The 15,028-nt window shown below is 50.6% G+C and overlaps 1 protein-coding gene across 1 annotated transcript in view; it reads right to left on the bottom strand.

Annotated features, from left to right (window-relative positions):
- The window catches only part of TDRD9 (tudor domain containing 9), an 85,248-nt gene that overhangs the window by 66,915 nt on the left and 3,305 nt on the right, over positions 1-15,028 (bottom strand). Inside the window, exons 3-7 of the mRNA XM_046007907.1 lie at positions 14,586-14,683; positions 12,767-12,988; positions 11,709-11,831; positions 8,387-8,467; positions 5,597-5,761 (exon numbers count right to left, since the gene is read on the bottom strand). Coding sequence (XP_045863863.1) covers positions 5,597-5,761; positions 8,387-8,467; positions 11,709-11,831; positions 12,767-12,988; positions 14,586-14,683 — 689 coding nt within the window. The remainder of the gene's footprint in view (positions 1-5,596; positions 5,762-8,386; positions 8,468-11,708; positions 11,832-12,766; positions 12,989-14,585; positions 14,684-15,028) is intronic.

Raw genomic sequence — 15,028 nt, 5'->3', positions numbered from 1 at the left:
ACCTTACTTATATCCATACTGACTAGGTGTCTGGCAATCTGTACTGCCTCTTGTTCTCTTTTTTGAGGTGAGCTTTTCCAACTTGTCGTCTGTGCAGAAAGTGGAAGCTTTTCTAATTGTCATCATCAAGACAGTACGGTACTGGCACAAAAACAGACACAGCAATCAATAGGACACAACAGAGAAGCCATAAATAGACCCTCAACTCTATGGTCAACTGATCTTCAACAAAGCAGGGAAGAATGTCCAACAGAAAACAGTCTCTTCAACAAATGGTGTTGGGAAACTGGACAGCTGCATGCAGAAGAATGAAACTAGACTGTTCCCTTACACAACACGCAAAAATACACTCAAAATGGATGAAAGACCTCAGTGTGAGACAGGAACCCATCAATATCCTAGAGGAGAACACAGGCAGCAACCTCTTCGACCTCAGTCGCAGCAACGTCTTCCTAGACACGTCTCCAAAGGCAAGGGAAACAAAGGCACAAATGAACTACTGGGACTTCAACAAGATCAAAAGCTTTTGAACAGCAAAGGAAACAGTTAACAAAACCAAAAGACAAGTGACAGAACGAGAGAAGATATTTGCAAACGCCGTATCAGATAAAGGGCTAGTATCCAAAATCTATAAAGAACTTACCCAACTCAACACCCAAAGAACACATAATCCAATCAAGAAATGGGAAAAGACACGAACTTTTTTTTTTTAAGATTTTATTTATTTGTCAGAGAGAGCGCGTGAGCAAGAGCACATGCAAAAGCAGGCAGAGTGGCAGGCAGAGACAGAGAGAGAAGCAGGCTCCCCGCCGAGCAAGGAGCCGATGTGGGACTCAATCCCAGGATCCTGGGATCATGACCTGAGCCAAAGGCAGCGGCTTAACAGACTGAGCCACCCAGGTGTCCCTGAACAGACATTTCTGCAAAGAAGACATCCAGACGGCCAAAAGACACATGGAAAAAATGCTCAACATCACTTGGCATCAGGGAAACACAAATCAAAACAACAGTGAGATACCACCTCACAACAGTCAGAGTGGCTAAAATTAACAAGTCAGGAAATGACAGATGCTGGCGAGGATGCAGAGAAAGAGGAACCCTCCTACACTGTTGGTGGGAATGCAAGCTGGTGCAGCCACTCTGGAAAACAGCACGGAGGTTCCTCAAAGAGCTGAAAATAGAGCTATCCAGCAATTGCACTACTGGGTATTTACCCCAAAGATAAAGAAAAGAAGATATGGGATACACATACACACACAACGCAATATTATGCAGCCATCAAAAAACGGTATCTTGCAGGGGCATCTGGGTGGCTCAGTGAGTTAAAGCCTCTGCCTTCGGCTCAGGTCATGGTCTCAGGGTCCTGGGATCGAGCCCTGCATCGGGCGCTCTGCTCGGCGGGAAGCCTGCTTCCTCCTCTCTCTCTGCCTGCCTCTCTGCCTAGTTGTGATCTGTCTGTCAAATAAATAAATAAAATCTTAAAAAAAAAAATGGTATCTTGCCATTTGCAATAATGTGGGTGGAACCAGAGGGTATCATGCTAAATGAAATAAGTCAGTCAGAGAAAGACAATTATTTTATGATTCCACTCATATGTGGAATTTAAGAAACAAAACAGAGGAGCACAGGAGAGAAGAAAAAAACAAGACAAATCAAAATCAGAGAGGAGACAAACCATAAAAACTCTTAATCACAGGAAATAAACTGAGGGCTGCTGGAGGGAAAGAGGGTGGAAGGATGGGGTAACTGGGTGATGGACATTAAGGAGGGCCCGTGATATAATGAGTAGTGCACATTACACAAGACTGATGAATCACTGACCTCTATCTCTGAAACTAATAATACAGCATATATTAATTAACCGAATTTAAATTTTAAAAAAATTTTTAAATAAATAAATTGGGACAAGAAAGGGACAGGAGAGAAGGAGCTAGTTAGGGTAAAGCAAGGAGGGGGAAATAGTGAATCAGAAAAGGTCCCTAAGAAGGTGGGAAGGTGAAAGCCTGCGTGCTTCTCCTAGTGACATTAGATAGTACACCCAGGGGCGCCTGGGTGGCCCAGTGGGTTGGGGCCTCTGCCTTCAGCTCAGGTCATGATGCCAGGGTCCTGGGATCGAGCCTCGAGTCAGGATCTCTGCTCAGCAGGGAGCCTGCTTCCTCCTCTCTCTCTGCCTGCCTCTCTGCCTTCTTGTGATCTCTGTCAAATAAATAAATAAAATCTTTAAAAAAAGAAGAGTAACAATAAAATGAGAATTATAACCAAAGTCCTCTGACCTCAAAAACCATCTAGGGGCACCTGGGTGGCTCAGTGGGTTAAGCCGCTGCCTTCGGCTCAGGTCATGATCTCGGGGTCCTGGGATCGAGCCCCGCATCGGGCTCTCTGCTCAGCAGGGAGCCTGCTTCCCTCTCTCTCTCTCTGCCTGCCTCTCTGCCTACTTGTGATCTCTCTCTGTGTGTCAAATAAATAAATAAAATCTTTAAAAAAAAAAAAACCAAAACCAAAAAAAAAAAAAAAAACCATCTAGCAGAATCTATACAAAACACAACTTTAGTAAGGCTTAAAGTTAATATCTAGTTAGGTCTTAAGTTTCCATTCATAGAAGTATTTACTGAGCACCTATAAGCACCACGCTATTTGGTATAGAATGCTAAGACCCAGTGTTCTCCAGCTGTGGAACACAAGCCACTGGCTGGTGAGCGGCCCTGGCTGCCCACATCGTGCAGACTCAGAGGGCAAATGCTCAGGCCTAACCCAGCTTCTCTGCACATCCCGGAGTAATCATCTAAGTGATTCCGACACTTAGCGGCCAATTGAAAAGAGACTTGCAAACCACTGCTATTGCCAAAAGGGGTCAGAAAATGCAAAAAAAAAAAAAAAATTTTAAGAAAATGAAGACTTTTAAATATGACAAATCAGTGCCCTCTCCCCTCCACCTTGAATATGGGCTGCACTTAGCGCCTTGTTCCCAAAGAGCAAAGAAGAGAACATGTCCCTCCTCACCCTGCTTACATCTCACCAGGGTGACCGGCAAAGAGCAAAGAAACAAACCACACATGTACACAGTGCGCACACACACACACACACGAGAAACCAAGGGGCAGTAGTGTTACAGGGGAGAAGCCTGGCAAACACCTCCTTGGCCAGGAGGTCAAGGCCAGCATCACCAGGGATGACCCATGTGGTGGTCACGGAGTGACAATACCAGACCTCACCCTTGGGGGCTTCCTCCGCAGACACATGGCCCCAAGTGCACTCTTGAGAAAAACATCAGAAAAATTCTCATAGCGGGGGCACCTGGGTGGTTCAGTGGGTTAAAGCCTCTGCCTTCGGCTCAGGTCATGATCTCAGAGTCCTGGGATCAAGCCCCGCATCGGGCTCTCTGCTCAGCAGGGAGCCTGCTTCCCTCTCTCTCTCTCTGCCTGCCTCTCTGCCTACGTGTCTTCTTTCTCTCTGTGTCAAATAAATAAAAGCTTTAAAAAAGTAAAAATAAAAATAAAATTCTCATAGTGGGCGTCCTATGAAAACCTGAGTAGAACTCCTAAATACTACAAGGTCCTCAAAAATAAGAATCATCTGAGAAACCATCAGAGAACCTAGAGAAGCCGAAGGACATGTGACAAGTCTTAGCGATGTGCGACCCTAGGACAGAAATAGGAAACTGGGGGAAAACCAGTAAAATCTAAATAAATACAAGTTCAGTTGTAGCAATGTAAGTTTCTTCAGTCTGATGGGTTTTAAATGCTACGAACTAAGCGCGATCCATAGAAGCCCGGTGACAGGTATGGAGGCGTTCGTTCTAAAATTCTTTTAACTCTCCTGGTTTTTGAAGCAGGTCCTTTAGAAAGCCGGAGAAACAAGACATGCTGCATGTTCACGCCCAGCACTGGCCTCCTCCGACATAATCAGATCTGACAAGCTGCGCCTTCTTACGTTAGGTGGAACCTAGTTAGCCGACTCGGCTGCAGTCCAGCCCCGGCCCACGCCCGCACCACAAGTGTGTGTAACGAAGGTCAAGCTCTTCCACGGACCAGTCCAGCCCACCCGTGGGAATTACAGACGCCCGAACCGGCCGACCCAGCAATGCCGCCTCCGGGAACTGATCTAGGAAGGCCTCACCTACATAGGGCTCTCCCACGTGGGTGGCTTACTCCCCAGGGATGGTCTGCAAACATTTTTGGTCGTCACAGAGGGGGGGCCTGCTTGCTTCTAGTGGGTCAAAGCCAGAAATGCCACTAAGCATCCCACAGTGAATGCACAGAGCACCGCCACCGCACACCACACAGAGGTAGCCTAAAATGTCACCAGGGCCCCTGAGGCTGCGAGAGCCTGGCCTCTAAGACACACTGTCGCACGCACAGAGCTGTTCTCCCGCAGCACTGTCATTAGTAAGAGAAGCCCAAGGCGCCTGGGAGGCTCAGTCGGTCAAGGGGCAGACTCGGTTTCAGCGCAGGTTGGGATCCCCGGGTCCTGGGATGGAGCCCTGCACCCAGCTCTGCCCTCAGAGAGGAGTCGGCTCCCTCTCCTGCTGCCCCTGCCCCCTTTCTAAATAAATCAATAAATCAATCTTCTAAAAAAAAAAAAAAAAAAAAGCCCAGAAACACCAGAGACGAGTGAGAGAGGGAACAGCACCTGCACTGGAAAGAACGCAGCTCTAGAAAGAGAACGAAGAAACCACACACAGACAAGAAAGGACGTGAGAAGCTGAGCGAGAACGCAGGCGCGTGCGGAGGAGCCCGCCCTTTCCGTGCAGGGAAGCAGCACGTTCGCATCAGCTCACGCGGGTGTGCCGATTTTTGTTTTTTTATCCTTTCCTAAGAAATTAGTAACAGGTTTCCTGTCATCGGCAGGGAAGCTGGGCAGAGGACAGGAGCCAGAGGAGACAGTTTACACCTGCTCATACTTTCTGATTTTCAAATCCTGTGAACGTCTCGCCCACGTGAAAATCACGCGGACTCAGCTGCAGCGGTTCCTGGGAACACGCTGCCAGGGTTCTTCCTGCGGCCACACGCCCTCCTCTAGGCCACGGCAGTGACGCTTATGTTACAAGAAGCAGTTTAGGGGCGCCTGGGGGGCCCAGTCAGTCAAGCAGCTGCCTTCGCCCAGATCATGCTCCCGGGGTCCCGGGACCGGCCTTCCTGCTCAGAAAAGAGCCTGCTCCTCCCTCTCCCACTGCAGCCCCCGCTCCACCGTGCTGTCTCTCTCTCGTTCACTCTGCTGTCTCTCGCAAATAATCTTTTAAAAATAATAAAAGCAGTTCAATCAAAATAAAATTTGAAATACAATTACTTCCCACCCTCAACTGAATCTACAGCTCTGTAGATGACCAAAATCTGACATTTTTCAGCAACAAAGTAGAAAGCCAGTCTGATTACTTTCACCAGAATATACAATGTGAGCGCTTACACGCTCAGTTTACAAGAAAGGCAGGAGGTTCCTTCCACTCATTCTTCTCCAGTCCCCCCACCCCCACCCCCGCGCAGCATCTCCCAGCTCGGACTCCAGCTCGGCTACGGTCTAACAACCACAGCCATGAATGCAGGTTTGACCAAACACAAGATTCCATTCACTGTAAAAGAAACTATGCACTCCAGCGCACCCTGCCGTGATGCACGTGCCCCAAATCATCGAGGTAATACTCTTCAATTGAATGGGGCTTTCCTTCCACTTCAAAAACATATGCGGGGTTCATCTTGTTCTGAACAGGAACAGCAAAGTAGTCTGCAAACTCCTTACAATTGATGGTGGCCGACATCAGGATTACCTACAGAATAAGAGAAACTGGTAAATGAAGTCGTCATAATAACAACTGAAAAGAAATACTGTTACAATGCCAACCTTGCCGCAAAACCTTAGCAGAACACACTGATTCCTCTCGAGTATAGTACGAATTACTGCAGTTGGAAGAACGCTGGGAGACTCCGCCCCTCAGAGCGCCACCTTTTATTACTGAAATTATTTATGATCTTAAATAATTTTATCAAGTGAGAAACTACGTCCAGTAAAGCTTTACGTCCAGTAAAGCTGAATTATGGCCGCATATATAAAAGGGAGCTTCGTAACAGGAAACAAAAGTAGAACAGAGTACGTTACCAGACGAGGTGTCACAGAAAGTGAGGGAGCAGAGCGGCAAAGACGCGGAGTCGGAAAACCCTGCTTCTAAGCCAAGAGGAACCAGTCCAGACCTGAGCAGGACACAGAGGTCTGGGCACCCACCTCAGGTGCTGGTCTTGCCAGAAAGCCAGTACGAGACAACACCTTTAAGAAACTCAGCCGTGAAGACCAGGAGCAGCCCCCACAGGACATCACACATGCCCTAGACAAGGCGGCGGCTCCATGAAGGATGTCCACCACCTGCCAGCCTCGCAAACGCTCAGCAGAGGTAAACACAGCTCCGCCGGCTGCTGACTGCCCACCTGGTCCTGGCAAGCAGGATGTCCCTGCACATCTCAGCAGAAAAGTAGCAACTTTCTACAAGCGTTATCAGTGGTTAGTGGGCACACAAGCCATGCCTGTTTTCTCCTTTGACATTAGGTCGAAAGGGTAAAAAGTGTATTAACCAGAATTCACTTTAAGAAGAGATGCCTGATGTTGCAAGAAAGGCTCAGAGGAGCCACTCGGGTGTAGGAGTGGCGCCCAAGGCACTCCCAGGCACAGAGGATCTCTGCACTGTGTGCCGGCGCACAGTGAGGCTAATGACGTGCAGGACCTTGGTTCTGCGGAGGCAGCATGAGGACATCAGGCAAAATCGGACTGCTCAGGGCAACCAAGATTCCATACTGCCACTAGCCTCTCCTCTGACAGACATGGCAGCCTGCCCAAGACACTTGCTGGTCCAGGGTGGGACCGAGCTGAGCATGGTCAGCAGCTTCGGGGACAGCACAGAGCCAGGAACCTCGCTGGGTCTGTGTGGCAGAAGGGGAGACCTTCAGGCCCGTCTGCTCACAATCCTGAACTAAGTGTCTGACAGCAGCTCTCTTTGTAAAAAGTAACACAAAAAGAATTTTTGAACATTTCAAAAAACGTGGAACAACGCATCTAGAACTTGACTTCTAATTTCTAGGCCCAGAAAATATTCTGCTTCGTATGTTTCTTAATGAATCAAGAAAATATTGAAAGCAATGGTTTCCTACGATTTCTATGATGGGTACCAAATTCCTGACCACCAGTCCCAGCAGTGGGGTAGCTTTTCAAATGCACTAGTACTCTTCATTCTTTCTTACCGAGAACTTTAAAAGAATGTAATTAGTATCTACAAGTAGAAAGGAAAAGTCTTCAGAGGACAACCAAGAAAGGCCCCAATTTGTCCAATAATCTTTAATGCCGTCTTTTAAAAGTCCAAAACGGAGTAAGACAGCCCCGTTCCTGCTTGAGCAGTGAGACGACCCTGTGCAAGCGTCAGGCTCCGCTCCTCCAGCGCCCACCGGGAAAGCGGTCAGCGGCCCGTCCTGGCGGCGGGCCACGGAGCAGCAGCGTTCCCTCAGCAAAGGCAGAGGCGACACAGCAGCAGGCATTAGGGTTAGAAAGCAGCTCTCCAGCAGCAAACGCTGCCACCGTCTTTACACGATGACGCCAGCCCCAGCCACGGCTGCCCTTCGGGAACCTGTCCCCACACACAGGGAGGGGCTGTGTCCACCACGCACAACTGTCAAAAGCGCTCGTTATCTTGGTCCGGGTCACACCTCGCTCAGGTAAGACGCAAACAAAGCTCACACCGCACCGACTCTGTTAGCTCCAGACCTAGAATCTGCAGGACGGCGGCGCCCACAACCGCACTCAGGCTTCCCATGCTCGCGCTGTCTGCAGAGCAGAGCAGAGCGGTCTCACGCCTTCACGCTGTGGTCACTCTCCACACAAGCGCTGCCATGCGCAGCCCTTCACCGCAGTCAGCCGCTCGCACATCATTTCCTGCCGGGAGAGAACGTCAGAGTGGGAAGCGACATAACGACGGAACAGCGCTCCACACTCCCATCCTAAGAAAAGACCCCTGTGGGTGCCTGGGTGGCTCAGTGGGTTAAGCCGCTGCCTTCGGGTCAGGTCATGATCCCAGGGTCCTGGGATCGAGTCCGTATTGGGCTCTCTGCTCAGCGGGGAGCCTGCTTCCTCCTCTCTCTCTGCCTGCCTCTCTGCCTACTTGTGTTCTCCCTCTCTCTCTGACAAATAAACAAACAAAAATCTTTTTAAAAAAGAAAGAAAGAAAGAAAAGACCCCTGAGCCCGCTTCCTAGCAAGACATGGAGACACATATGTAACAACAAATTTTAAGAGTCACTGCTTTCCAAAAAGAAAAAAGTCACTGCTATCAATTCTTCCTGTAAAAATAAAGAGAAATGCAGCTAAATAATAAACCTCAACCCACATATTTCTGTTACTCATAAAATCAAATTTACCTTCACAAAACGAGAATTCGTTCTTAAAAGTTTGCGGACTATCAACAGCAGGAAATCCATTTCTTCGGTTCGCTCGTGGACCTACAAAACACAAAAGCGGGCGCCCCCCACGTGAAGCCACACACGCGGGACCGTCCAGCGAAGGGGAGCGAAGGCGGGACGTGGTTTCGATGGCGCCCGGAGCCGGGCCCAAACCCGCTCTCTCTGCGGAACACACTTCCTTGGGACCGATGTGCCCCGGCAAGAGGACCCAGGACACGGGGGCAGCAGCAGGAGGACAGAGAAGAGGCGTGTGGGTCCCAGTCTGCCGCCCCCACCCCCAACCCTGTCCCCCAGCTTCTCTCTGGCCCTGCTGGCAGAGAGACGTCTCGCACCCTTGGGCTTGGCCCTTCAGTGCCGGTCCACCCCGGTCACTCTAACGACGAGCTCAACCCGCCCCCACACCCGCCCCGGCAGAGAACCATGGACCCGCCCCCTGGGCCGCCCCGGCCAGGCGCAGTCCGCGGCCTCGGTCTGCGCTGGTCGCTGGTCGCAGCAGCTCAGCTCCGCGGCCCGGCGGCAGCGCGTCCCTCCTCGCCCCGTAGAGCCGCAGGGCGGGGGGGGGGGGGGGGCGCCGGGGGGTCCTGAACGGTCCCGTCAGCCAAAAGCGGGAAAAGCGGACCCGCGTGGGCCGCTGCGGGCACCCTGGGGAACCGGCGTCAAGGGGGTCACCCCTGGGTGGTCCCTCAAAGCTCCACCGCTCAGGGAAAGCAGCTGCTTCCGCCCCATCAGGCGGCGCCCTCGAGGCAGAGCCCCGGAGACGCAGGCCCCCCGCGCCGTTCGGCCACACCGGCAGCAGCCAGCAGCAAAGGCCGTCCCCGTGCGGCGTTTCTCCGCCAGAGCCCGTGGCTTGGTCACTTAGCCGGGACCCCCGCACGGCCTAAGGGACAGAAGACTCCACTCCGGGCCGTCCCGCCGCAGCGCCAGGCCGGGCCGCCCTTCCTGGTGGCCACTGGCGGCGGAGACCGGGGAGGACGGAGAAAACGCGACAAGCACAGAACAGCCGCGGAAAGAAACCCCGAGAGACACTGATCCCCGCCGCGTTCTCCCGCCACACTCCGGAGCAGCTGCCGACAAGCGCACCCTCTGGCCTGAGACGGAAACGCGCCGGCGCGGAGGAGCGAGCGCCCTCTCCTCGGCGTGCAGCTCCCCGCAGCGCCCGCCGGCTGCCTCCGAGCTCCGGCCTCTCCACGGCTCCCGGCTCCCGCAGCCACCGCTGAGGACCCCACTCGCCCCCGCCCACGCCCGAACAGCAGCGGAACCGCCCCCGGGGACTCACCGTCTTCACAGCTCCCGACGGTCGAGGGCAGCGCTGGGAAAACGCTGCCTGAACGAGCTGCTTACCCAAAACCAGTCCATTGTTCTTCAAGAGCTGAGAGTCATAAACCTGATCGGCCCATGTTCAGCCGCCAGGCTACCCCCAACCTCCGCTCTCAGGTTTCCTGTGACATTCGGTCACCCCCAGGACAGGAACGGCACCGCTGATCGCCCTAAAACTTCAAGTACAAGCCAATCCCACATCGGCTGAAGCAAATACTTATCAGCTGCCCGTCAGGTGCCCGGGGTACGGGACGGCCGGAAGCTGCTGTAACGGTGACAACAGTCCTCTGCCAGTGACCAGGCCCCTGCAGAGCGAGACCCTGCCACAACCGGCCAACTCCTGTTCAGCTGCGATGACGCGGCTTCAGGAAAGGAGCAAGTCAGGGCCACAGGAGGCTGGGTGTGTCTGCACCGCAAACTTATGGGCGCACAAGAAGCCACCAGGAGGGTCAGAAAACACACGTGCCAGCAGGAGGGCTCCAGAACAAACTGCCCAGGGCGAACCCACAGTGCCATATGCTGGACGGAGCCCAGACTGGAAGGCTCAGTAAGCGGCCACTTCTGTGAACTTGGCCATGCCACTTTTGAGTACACCGCACATGAAATCTGCGTTTCCTCTCTACCCAACGCAAAGACACTCAAAACGCCAAAAATCATAAAGAAAAGTCCTGAAACGTACATGTCACGCTATTTTGCAAAGAACAAGAGATCACTTTCCTACCTTCAACTCTCCCAAACACCCTCTAGTACTTAAAAACACATTTAGGGACACCTGGGTGGCTCAGTGGGTTAAGCACCTGCCCTCAGCTCAGGTCACAATCCAGAGATCCTGCGATTGAGCCCCGCATCGGGCTCCCTGCTGAGGGGGGGCCAGCTTCTCCTTCTGCCTCTGCCCCTCCCCCACACTCATGCACGCCCTCGCTCTCTTCTCTCAAATAGAATCTTTAATAAAAATAAAAATAGTAAAACCACAATACGCAAGCTAGCACATGGACGCACTCAGCTCTCCCTCCCTGAAGTGTGCGTCAGTGTTATTAATGGTCACACACGTTTCTAGAGAGGCGAGAGGCCTGACCCTCCATGCCCACACAGATGGCTTCATTTCAGCTTGTCTTCAGCCCCATCTCAACCTTCCACGAATCTCTCTCTTTGCTGATGCTTCTCATGCCTCAAGAAGTATGTAAAGGTTCGTAAGGCACAATTACTGGGGTTTAAAACTCAAGAATTTGGGGTGGAGGCATTTCCAAAACTCCTGGGAAAACGGTCTGAATATAATATTCTCCTCCCTCAACAAACTCTTGTTTAAAATACGAACAAATTCCATTAACTGTCCCATCCTGAGCAAAGCCCAGAAAGGTGAGACTAGCACAAAGATTCTTTACTGGGTGAGTTGTTTTTGTAAGGAATGTATCAGTATCTTGTATATACTTTATTGGTTTTGTTAAAAGACGCTATTCTCCTTCTTTTACCAGACGGAAAATATCTGTGATGCGTATAAAATACCTACATGCAGCGTCTGAGGGGGCTAACACTCTAAACCAGGGGTCATGCAGACTGTCCCTGCAAAAGGCAGACAGAGAAGATGCCCAGCTTTGCAGAACATGGTGGCTGACGCAGCCACGCTCTCTTCGGCCGCAGTGCAGCAACACCCATAAACAAGCAAGCAAAACCATGTTCCAATAAAACTTTATTTACAAAACAGATGCCAGAACTGGCCGGAGAGCTGTGGTCTGCCACCCCCACCCTAAACAAGGAATGTGGTTGGAGTCCCCAACCTCCAAGCCTGCATTTTAGAACTAAGAGCAAAACAAAAAAATCAACATTCAGGAATAGAATAAGACAAATACAGACCCACAGTGCTCTATGACCCTTCACAAGTAGGGCACGTTTACAGTAACCTGCAGTGCTCTCTTCTACAACGGGAGCGCGAGTATCAGCACAGCGGCGTGAAAGAAGTACTTACTTCATCAATGAAGACATGGGTGAATTCCATCAAACTCTTAGCGCTAACAATTTTCTGAAGCAGGACCCCTGTTGTCATATAAATTAGCTTGGTGTCCTCTGTTGCTACTTTCTCTAAGCCTACCTAAAAGTAGGGAAGAAAAAGAGAAAGGAGACAACTTTCAGGTTTAGATGGTTTGCATTTACCTACCCAAAAAGGCTATGTCCAGTTATTACTGGAGAGAAGCAAGAAAAGGAGTAAAAAATACAGAACTTAAAACTATGGTTTTTGGAGTGCCTGGGCGGCTCCGTTGAGCATCTGACTCTTACTCTCAGCTCAGGTCTCAATCTCAGGGTCATGAGGTCAAGCCCTACATTGGGCTCCACGCTGGGTGTGGAACCTACTTTAAACAAAAACAAAAACTGCTCAAGTTGATTTTTTCCTTCTCTTTTTCAGGGGTGACGGAATATGGCTTCTCTACTCCTATCTCATCTGTATCATTTTTACATTAAGACAACAGCGTATGGGGGCACCTGGGTGGCTCAGTGAGTTAAAGCCTCTGCCTTCCGTGCCGGTTGTGATCCCGGGGTCCTGGGATCACGTCCCATATCGGGCTCTCTGCTCAGTGGGGAGCCTGCTCCCCACCCCCACCTGCCTCTCTGCCTACTTGTGACCTCTGTCAAATAAATAAAATCTTTAAAAAACAAATTCAGTTTCACTGTTTTGGGGGGCCCCTGGGTGGCCCGGTCAGCTGAGAGTCCAGCTCTCAGTTTCAGCTCAGGCTGTGATCTTCAGGGTCCTGAAATCCAGCCACGTCGTCCCTCTCCCTCTACTCTCCCCCCCATTCGCACGTGCACTCGCTCACACACACTCCCTCTCACTCTCTTTGAAATGAATAGATACAATATTTAAAAGAAATTGGCTAAAAGGTTCAGTTTCACTATTTTTTTAATTGCACCACAGTTCTGTTCTTTAAATAATTGGTTTCATTTCCATTTCCCGCAGAAAATAACGACACCCTATCATCAACTTGCATGGAGTAAAAAGTTCACACGGAGGGGACGCCTGCTCAGTCTCACCTGATAGCCCACCAGGCCGCCCAGCGTCCAGGCTCGCTCTGTACTGATCCACCTGGCAATGCTGCTGGCCCCGACCTTGCGGGGCTGCGTCACCACGATGTTGCAGCAGGCGGAGCGCTGAATGCAACGATCCAGGACGTACTGTGGGAGCTGAGTACTTTTCCCACTGCCGGTGGCACCGTGTATGATCACCACAGAATTACTTTCTATCAGAGAAATGACCTAGAATTTAAAAAAAAATCCTTTTGAAGTTGCAACAAAGTTAGCGCTGGCATCACTCTGGCCTATAGGACAGAAGCCTGTAGTCAGAGGACGCTCAGCGCTGGGCTTCCTCTCATCTTCCAAGTTAAATCTTGATCTCACCATCCAGACATCACAGGTAAGAGCAAGAAGACCGCTAAACGGCTGCTGCTGTGGAAACCAATCTGGCCGCAGAGCACAGGAACGGGTCAACAGGCCAGCAAGCCAGGCAGGTCAGCCACAGCGCTCCGGCCTCCACAGCTCCAGCTGAAAACGAAAACACCTGGGGCGCCTGGGTGGCTCAGTCGGTGGAGCAGCTGCCTTCGGCTCGGGTCATGATCCCGGGGTGCAGGGATCGAGCCCAGCTTCGGGCTCCCTGCTCAGTGGGAGTCTGCTTCTCCCTCTCCCCTCCCCCTGGCTTGTGTTGGCGCACTCTCTCTCTCTAATAAATAAATAAATGTTTTTTAAAAAAATGAAAACACTCAAGGATTTCTATAGTTCTTGCTAAGTCTAAAGGTCTATTATTTTAAAACTGTGTAATGAATCTTACATAATTCTCCTGAGAAACATGAAAGCACTGCTCTTATTACCCTCAGGTGGTTTAAAAACCTTTTTTTTTTTTTAAGATTTTATTTATTTTTGAGAGAGAGCAGCAAGCAAGCACGAGCTGGGGGGAGGGGCAGAGGCAGAACTAGACTCCCCACTGAGCAGGAGCCTGACTCAGGGCTCGATCCCAGGACCCCGGGACCATGACCCGAGCCAAAGGCAGATGCTTAACCCACTGAGCCAGTCAGGATCTGGTCTTAAAATTTCATTGGAAAACCTGCAGACTCACTTCCACTGTTCCACTTACAGACCTCATGGGGCATTTTTAAACTGCAGTTCAACTCCCACCCCACCCCCCGATTCCCCCTCAGTCTATCTAAGCTCTGCTCTCTCCGGCACCTGCTGCGGTCGGGGAACACGAATTAATTCGCGTCTGGGCCTCTGAACATTAATGAAGGATATCTACCCTACAAAAGCTTCTGGCTCACTAAAATCAAAAAAAACTTAAATTTGGAACATTTATGGTTTAGTTTTACCTATAACTGACCCTTCTACTAGTATATTTAAGGTTCCAACACACTCATTTCTGACCTAGTTTAATAATGTGTAACTAATGAAAAGCGTAATCAGCCTGCTCCGATATCTGGCCCAGCATTGTTTAAAAAACGGTGTATTAATGACTGATCAAATCAATTAACAGGGCAGCAGAATGCTGGAGAGGGCTGTGGCCCGGAGTATTAAGACCCAGCAGGGAGCTTCCCCCAAAGCAGCTCTGCCGGGACGACAGAGGCGCCTCCAACCAGCGATCTCCGATCTCCGAGGAGGAGGCTGAACCAACGAAAGCGCAGCTGAAAGGGACGCCACCAACACGGTGACGAAGAGGCCCGGGCACATGCTCCTACGGGCCCCGGAGTCCGGCAGAAGCCGGGTGTGCTTGCCGGGCGCCTCGTCACATTCAAACTATCAACCAAAATGCTGGGCCGCAGACATTTACTCAAACAGCAGAATTCTTATCAGACAAAAATAATTTTACCTCTTCCTTACACCGATTTATAGGCAAATCAGGATATTTATAGCTGGTCTCTGGGATGCACGTCACATTGCTTAATTTAGCCGAGGATGGCCTTGGACCTGTGTTCAGACAGAACAAATACAATGCTATTAAGTATCTGGAAAAGGAAGATGTAAACAATCCAACATTATGTGTAGCTACACTCACAGCACGTGCACATTCACACACACAAACGCAAAGTACGTCCTACAAGCTAACAACGCAAGCAGAGTAACCGGGAAATTCCCTTCGCACCCACCACGCCACAGTCCCTTCCCACCGGATACACACGTTCTCAGCTTCATAACTAGTCCAATAATAATTAAAATATAACTACTCTACTCTATTTGAATCGAGCTGTGTAGTACTTATACCAAATTTTAAAAACAAAGAAGCTGGACCTGTTCCAATCTCGCCAAACAAAG

The sequence above is a fragment of the Meles meles genome, chromosome 6 (assembly GCF_922984935.1).
Source record: "Meles meles chromosome 6, mMelMel3.1 paternal haplotype, whole genome shotgun sequence".
NCBI classification, from domain to species: domain Eukaryota; kingdom Metazoa; phylum Chordata; class Mammalia; order Carnivora; family Mustelidae; genus Meles; species Meles meles.
This window is presented reverse-complemented; position numbering and strand designations above follow the sequence as displayed.